The 7149-nt window shown below is 43.2% G+C and overlaps 1 protein-coding gene across 1 annotated transcript; it reads right to left on the reverse strand.

The window, feature by feature from the left end:
- Positions 1-446: 446 nt before the first annotated feature.
- Positions 447-6617, reverse strand: slc35f6 (solute carrier family 35 member F6). Its single transcript, XM_076755507.1, has 6 exons — positions 6409-6617; positions 4518-4590; positions 3674-3845; positions 3091-3306; positions 2844-2954; positions 447-1945 (listed from the first exon to the last, which is right to left on the reverse strand). The coding sequence occupies exons 1-6, from the start codon at positions 6483-6485 to the stop codon at positions 1458-1460; spliced, it is 1137 nt and encodes a 378-aa protein (XP_076611622.1). The 5' UTR covers positions 6486-6617; the 3' UTR covers positions 447-1457.
- Between the last annotated feature and the right edge of the window lie 532 nt (positions 6618-7149).

Here is a 7149-nt window from a genome sequence, read left to right on the forward strand (position 1 = left end):
GCCTGAATTTGCACTTTGTCAGACCCAGAGTGGCTTTTAAGGACAAGCAGCGTTGTTTCAAGTTAAAGGTTTTGTGTATTTAATGTATATGCATTTAAAAAAACAGTATTTTATCATGTTCATTACAACAGCATACATCATTATGGATTCACTTTATAGAATATTAAATGTCATAAAATGGTAAAAATGACCATCACAAGGTCTGAGAGCCCATGATGACGCCTTCAAATATCTTGTTTTGCACAACCATCAGTCCAAAACCCAAAGATATTCACCGAAAAGCAGCAAATCTCCACATCTGAGCAGCTGGAAACAGAATATTTGTCCGATTTGCTTGCACTAACAACTGTGAAGAGAACTGATCCATCCATCGACAAGTTGATTCAGCTCTAAACACAATATTGTACCAATTCGATCATGCAGCACAAACATGTTTTGAGACTGTGTGGGTTGTTTCAGATGTGTATTTAAAAAAAAACACAACATTTTTTGTCATTACAGAACATCCACTGACTGCAGGTCAACACAGGTCTGAGTAAAAGTTTCACGACACCGTTCATTTCCCTTTTTGTTCTGACTGTACGTTACAGCCAACGCCTGAAACTACTAGACAGAAAAGGAGAAGCAGGAATTACAATAAGAAGTGTGACTGGATGTAGGAGGTCTGACTTTTTCAGACACGTGCATCTGATCCACAGAATCAGAGGACAAATATACAGAGGAGTTTTAAAACCGCTTGTTTGTGATTGTGTTTCCGCCTAAAAGGTCTGATTAAGGAAAATGCAGTTTGCTAACAAAGGAAATGTTGAACTTCAGTCACACGTTCAGAAGGCGGCGATCTGACACACACACTGACACTCTTTGGCACAATCATACTGCAACATTTACAAAATAAAACCCCACTCAAACAGATCACGAGCCTTTAGGTTTGCATACACGACCATCTGAACAGACATTAAAATCATGAACAGAGATAAAGTGACAACAATCCATCCATTTAAGAAAATCTGCATAAAACCTGAAAAGGATGTACATTTTCTTCTTCTGTGACAGTAAAACAGGTGCTTCAGTGATTTAGCACTAAGTTCAAGTTTCTTCTGAAACAATAAAAAGAGAGTCAGGAACAAACACTGGCTTTAAATTATTATTTTTTGTGAATCCCTGTTTTGTTTTCTAAAAGCTCCTTCAGACTTCCCTCTCTACCAGCTGTTTCTCTCAGGGAATAGTTGGACAATTTGGGGACTTATTTGCTTTCTTATAATTAAATTCCACTCGTTTATTTTCCCAAAATGTCAAACTGCTCCTTTAACAGTGCTTGCACACTCCTGCATATTTCAAGACTGTGCGGTCTGTTAAAATCTGAGGTGTGAACAAAAACGACACTTAAAAAGAGACTATCGGTGACAGCGTACGTGAGAGGTGCAGCGTCTCTGACGGACAGTCCACTTTTCTGGGACTTAGCTCTCGTCACCAGCCTGCAAGCTGCCGTCAGCCAGCAGTCTCTCTCTTTCTCCCGGGCTGCTCTCGTCCTCCCTGTTCACCATTGAGGCGCAGCACGGTATCCTGGCCAGCAGGGGGCGATGCAGTCCATTGTAGAGCCCCGTGCCCACCAGCAGGACCAGGAAGCCCAGCACCTGCAGGCCGTGGAACTGCTCCCAGCCCAGCGCCAGGCTCACCACCCAGATGACCAGCGTGCGCAGGCTGTCCAGCACCATGCGGGTGGTGGCGCTGATCTCTTTGGTGACGCTGATGCCGGCAAAGTTGAAGAAGGCGATGCTGACGGTGTTGCCCAGCAGAGCCAGCAGGATGAGGGGCTGGTGGCCGATCTGACAGAAGGCGTCCAGCGCATCCTCCAGGACGTGGCGAGGGTTGTCGCTGAAGTTGCCCACGTGGATGAAATACATCGGGATGAGGAGCAGCGTCAGGACAATGAACCCGAAGAAACCTGGAAACAGAGAGCAGAATTCAATGACCAACACCAGCGATTCCTGAGCGCGTGAGCTTTTCAACCAAAGTTCTTCTTCTTAGTAATCAAGCAAACCCTCATATTTATCTTTACACCTCTTGTTAGGATCCCAACCCAGGTTGGGAACCACTGATCAATAATTAAGAGCAATGACATGATAGATATGGCAAACAGTCATAAATGTATTTGTCATTATCACTCTGACTTAAAGCTGCACCGACAACACTGGCACATTATTACCATTGAAATTGTGCAAGCAGAAATGAACCTATTCACACATCAAGCAGTTAGTTTGTGCTTCTGGCCCCTTTACGAATGCAGCTCTGCTTTGGTCACATTTAAAATTGATTTAAGATTGATCTGCCACTCGGTGCTGAACATTTAGCTGCAGTTGGTTTTTAGAGCTTTTTCATTAAAATCATCCCCTGAGTGTTGAGAGCGAACCAAAACAGTACAAACAATGGACTGAAACATGCTGGAAAGCCTGGTGGAGCTGAGGGGAAATGCAGATTTAAACAATTTGAATGTTAAGCTTTAATAATCTAACCAAGCTCTTTCACAGTGATCAAATACGACTCTGATGCCATATCGTCGATGTTTCCAGCTGTGAGTGTTGGAAAACAATGAGTAAACTGCTCTAACTGTTGTTGCTCTTTGACATTTGACCTTTGCCTTCCTCATTATTTACTTCTTTTAACATTGACTTCTGTGTGTTTGTGTGCTGAAGGGCCACGAATCCAACCTCCAAAGGTTCATCACCAATACCAATAGAATTTTAGGTCAAAACTCTCCTGTTGCTGCTCTTGCAAGATTGTAAACTAGAAGCCTGAAACACACGTTACATGTAACTGCAGCTGAACAGTTGCTGCTGTTGTACCTTCAGTGCCAACAGCCCGAAGAGGATGGACGTCATGTTTGTAGACAAACTTTTCCTCCAGGACCATCTGCACTGAAACAATGACCTGAGCCATGATGATCAGGAGGTCTCCTGCAGGACAGAGGAGAGCAGCTGTGTTTAGTTTATTCCTTTTTTAATGCAGTTCCATGTTCTACCGAGGTTGCAGTTAATGTCCTGCAACACCATGGACTGGATCCGGGCATATAATCACTAAAGTCCACCTTACCTGTGATGACGTCGCTGAGTTTGTGCTTCTCGTCGTGGTGCCCGCTGAAGAAGTCGGCGAGGCCCACAATCACCAGGCCCAGGATGGTGGTGAGGATGCCGACCCACTGACTGGGCACCAGGCGTCGCCCCAGGAACGCCACGGAGAGCAGGCCGGTGAAGATGATGACGGCTCCACGCAGCATCTGGAAGCTGGAGGCGCTGGTCATGTTGAGAGCTGGAGACAAACACAAAAGAAGTTCATTTTGTGTACTTATCATTCAGAGATACATGCTTCCTTTCATGCTGCCTAATGAAGCTGAGAGGCTGCATAACACTGAGGAAAACAGTGCTATCTTTGACTTCATTATCTCTTTTCCTGATGAAAGGACTCTTTAAACAGAAGATAATCTATTCTGTTCAGCTGCACCAATGAAGTTTAGTCATTACATTTGACCTTTGAGGGGCAAAACAGATCAAAACATTAGCTTTCAAAAAGCTCACATCGACCAGAAACAGCACAAAAACAACAAGCTTCACAAACGATGTTTCCTTCCTGCTCAGTTTTCTAAGCACCAGGCAGATAAAGGCCAAAGGTCACTTACCGACATACATGATGGAGGTGGCCGTCATGTCACACATGGCCGGTGGGAAGAAGAGGAGAGGGTTGAAGCTCTGGCCCGGGTTCATCTTGGGCTGTGGGCTTCGTCTGTCATGGCAAAGTAAGATGTAGAAGACTGCAAGACAGCTTAACTCACCCAGAAACATACCCACCGCCTGGACATGGACAGACAGAGAGACAGGGGACATGATTACAATAATGTCATTTACCTTTTGACACAACAGCAGATGAGAAAACAATTTAAGAATTTAATAAGTCATTTCAGATGCACCGCCTCATTTTCAAGAGTGTCCTCACGCGTCAGCGGTGCTTATTTATGAAAGTCATGTCAGAATGAAATGACTGGATGGCCACCTGACTGTGCACCTACATACCTGCCGACCACCTGCATTCTACCTGTGATCTCGTTGCACACGATCAGAGTCGTCCACAAGGTGAGGCAGGTGTGTTGCTAAAGCTATAGCGAGCTAGTCACACAAGAACAGCAGAGAAAGTGCAGCCAACATTTCCCAATGCTAACATGCTAGCTTGACAGCTGTGAGTACCAACAGCCGTGTTTGTTGTTTACGTTCATTACAAGCAAAATTCGCTCCTGAGGGCTCTTTTGCTTGTGTCTATGAGACTGTGACATCTTGCAGATTTTCTCTCTTTGCAGCTGCACCAGAACTATGTTAAAATCTGCAAAATCTTGATTTAAATCAGAAAGTGTCTGATGAAGTCAGTTTCTGATGATTGACAGTATTTGACAACTGGGCTACAGACATATTTGGGTCAGTACCAAGAATCGAGATTCAGGTGTTAAACAGTCCAGTCAACTTGTGCTTTACCTGTACAAACGGGTGAGAGAACGAATGTTCTGGGTCATCGTGGCAGCCCTTCGCCGAGAACACGTCAGCCCATCTGTTAGACAAGAGAATTTTATTACAACCTAATTGTGAAGAGTTTCTTTCTCACACTGTCACAGTCATAAGATTTGATGAGGCGACCTCTATGAAGTAAATGAGTAATTAGGAGCACGTTGCCGATTGTCTTTTACAGTCAGACAGTCAGCGAAAGCATGACCGGCATGTGAGTGTCCTCCTGTCTGCATGTAAAAATGCAAGACAAGGGAATGTGGTCCGTAGAGGTGATGACACAGCAGTTCCTTCAAATGCAACAACTTCTGAGCTCACGAATGCGAGACGGAAACCAGAGCTGGGCCTGTCGACTGAGCCAAGCCTCTCCTGTTTATTTCAGAGTTTGTGTTTGGGATTAAATATCCTCACACGGTGCGTGTCTGCCGATGAAAGGAAAGAGGGAAATTGCACCAAAACTGTCCACCTACACGCTGTAACTGATCTCAGCTTTAAAACCAGCGAGGCTTCACTGTGGTGAAACTTAACCTGTTAGTTGCTTTATTCTGCTTCACATCACAGCCTGTTTTCTTCTGACATGTCAGCACGACACAACGTTCAGCTGACAAAACCCACAAAAAATGACAGAGACGTGTGCGTCAGGCAGGAGACAGCTGACGCTACAGATTATTGGAGAAGCAGTAAAAAAAGGGAAAAGCTCGACTTCTGAAACCTCTTCCTATCGTGACAATAACGGAGGAGCACTCCAACATATTTGAGCCAAATCAGTTAGTCATGATTGTCTATTAAGAAAAAGTACCAACTGTTTTGTGGTTCTAGCTTCCAAATGTGAGCATTTCTTCACCTTCACATAACTGTAAATTGAATTTTTGTAAATTTTGGACTGTTGGTCAATCACTTTGAAGCAACTTAAAGATGTTACATGGCATTTTTCACCATTTTTATCATAATCTGCGGGTTAACCGATAGAGCCCTGAAAAACCTTAGGAGCCGTTTCAGGACTGAACTGATTATCAGATGAATTGATTCATCACTTTTCAGTGGAAGATGTTAAACATTCACTGTTTCCTGCCTCTCAGACTGAGGATTTGACTATTGATTAGACAAAACAAGCCATCTGAGGAGCTCTTTTTGTGGTCTGTGAGGATGGGACATGGCACACACTGGCAATGGAAGTTGGGGGAAATTGCAGCCCTGAAATATATATCTACTAACTACCCACGCCAGCTACCTGTTCACCTGAGACCTATAGAGAGGCTGAACTATGCCATTAATTGAGCTCTGAATGAAAGTGAAAGCCTAAGCCATGTCCCCTCATAGACAGCTCATGATAATGACATCATGCAGTGACCGAGTTAAACCTTAAACCGGTTTGTAGAGTATCGCCCATTAAAAGTTGCTTCCTGTCAGCAATCTTATCAAGTCTGTCAATAACACTGAAATGTGTGTCATCACATAGAAATTAGGTGTGTTAAGTAAGTAAGTAAGTATCGCTTCTCATAACACAAACAGCTGGATAAGGATGTTTATTTGAGCCGCTTTTAAAGCTAACAAGCTAATAAAGTGTTAGCTAACAATGTGTTAGCTTGCTAGCTTGTTATTTAGCTAGCGAACGTTACCGGCGAGCAGATGAAGCAGCTGTAAGTGGACTAATTACATGCTAATAATATGAAAAAAATACGTAATAAGTGGCCTAGCTCGATAAATTAGCTAAATAATCAGTTAATAAGCACTACAGTTAACGGTTATTCACATTTAGTTATTAAAACAGTCGTCCCACTGTTTTAGCACAGTGGTTTTCCCAAAGTGAAATTAACTATAACCCCATGACTCCAGCAGAGAAACATAAATTAAATCTACTCACTTTGCCGATAATGTGTTGATAGAGCCAGTTGTGAGCATAAGTCCCGCAAGGAACAGCTGATATTTCGTCCAAGCCATGTTGGACGCGTGGACGGGACAGACAAAAGGGGCACAGACGACCACCAAGTTGTGTTTTTGTTCTTGGACGCGCAGGTTGTTATTCACAGACTCTCCTCTGCCTGTAAACGCCACATGACAGCGCGGAGTCAGCTGACTGCGGCGCACATCCCACGCTGCCTTCAGGCGCAGTCGGAAATGACAAGATCGAGCGAGCGAAAGAACGGTAGGAGTGTAATTCAATACACACTAAAATCTTTGTAAAAACAAAACAAAACAAAACAAAACAAAACAAAACAAAACAAAACAAAACAAAACAAGGCACTGAAAAGAAATAAGTGATGGTGTTAGAACTAGGACAACCATGCTTGTCAACATTGCTAGTTTAATAAAAACTAGCATGTAAGTAAATGTCAAAGTCAGTAAATATTTTTAGCTGATTATTACTGTTACAGTTTTGGATTAGGACTAAGACCTCGCTAGATCCTTATCCGGACTATAACCACACAAAATCCACTTTAGATATAAACTGTAAACCTGCTGTTCCAAAAATCTACGTCTGTAACTGATGTTAAAAACTGCAGTAGTAGTCATCCTTAACATCTGCAGTTTCATCAGAATGGAAGGTGTTTTGTCGGTGTTGTTGCAATGAAAATACTATTGTAGGTGTTACATGGTCTGTTTT

This window comes from Chaetodon auriga, chromosome 18 (genome assembly GCF_051107435.1).
Source record: "Chaetodon auriga isolate fChaAug3 chromosome 18, fChaAug3.hap1, whole genome shotgun sequence".
NCBI lineage: Eukaryota > Metazoa > Chordata > Actinopteri > Chaetodontiformes > Chaetodontidae > Chaetodon > Chaetodon auriga.

Bases quoted from the DNA above. Each gene is read 5' to 3' on its own strand.
- slc35f6 (XM_076755507.1), bottom strand. From the start codon at position 6,485: ATGGCTTGGACGAAATATCAGCTGTTCCTTGCGGGACTTATGCTCACA. The intron at 4,591-6,408 runs GTGAGTAGATTT...CTTGTCTAACAG, and splicing joins ATCAACACATTATCGGCAAA to ATGGGCTGACGTGTTCTCGG. The intron at 3,846-4,517 runs GTAAAGCACAAG...GTCCATGTCCAG, and splicing joins TCTCTCACCCGTTTGTACAG to GCGGTGGGTATGTTTCTGGG.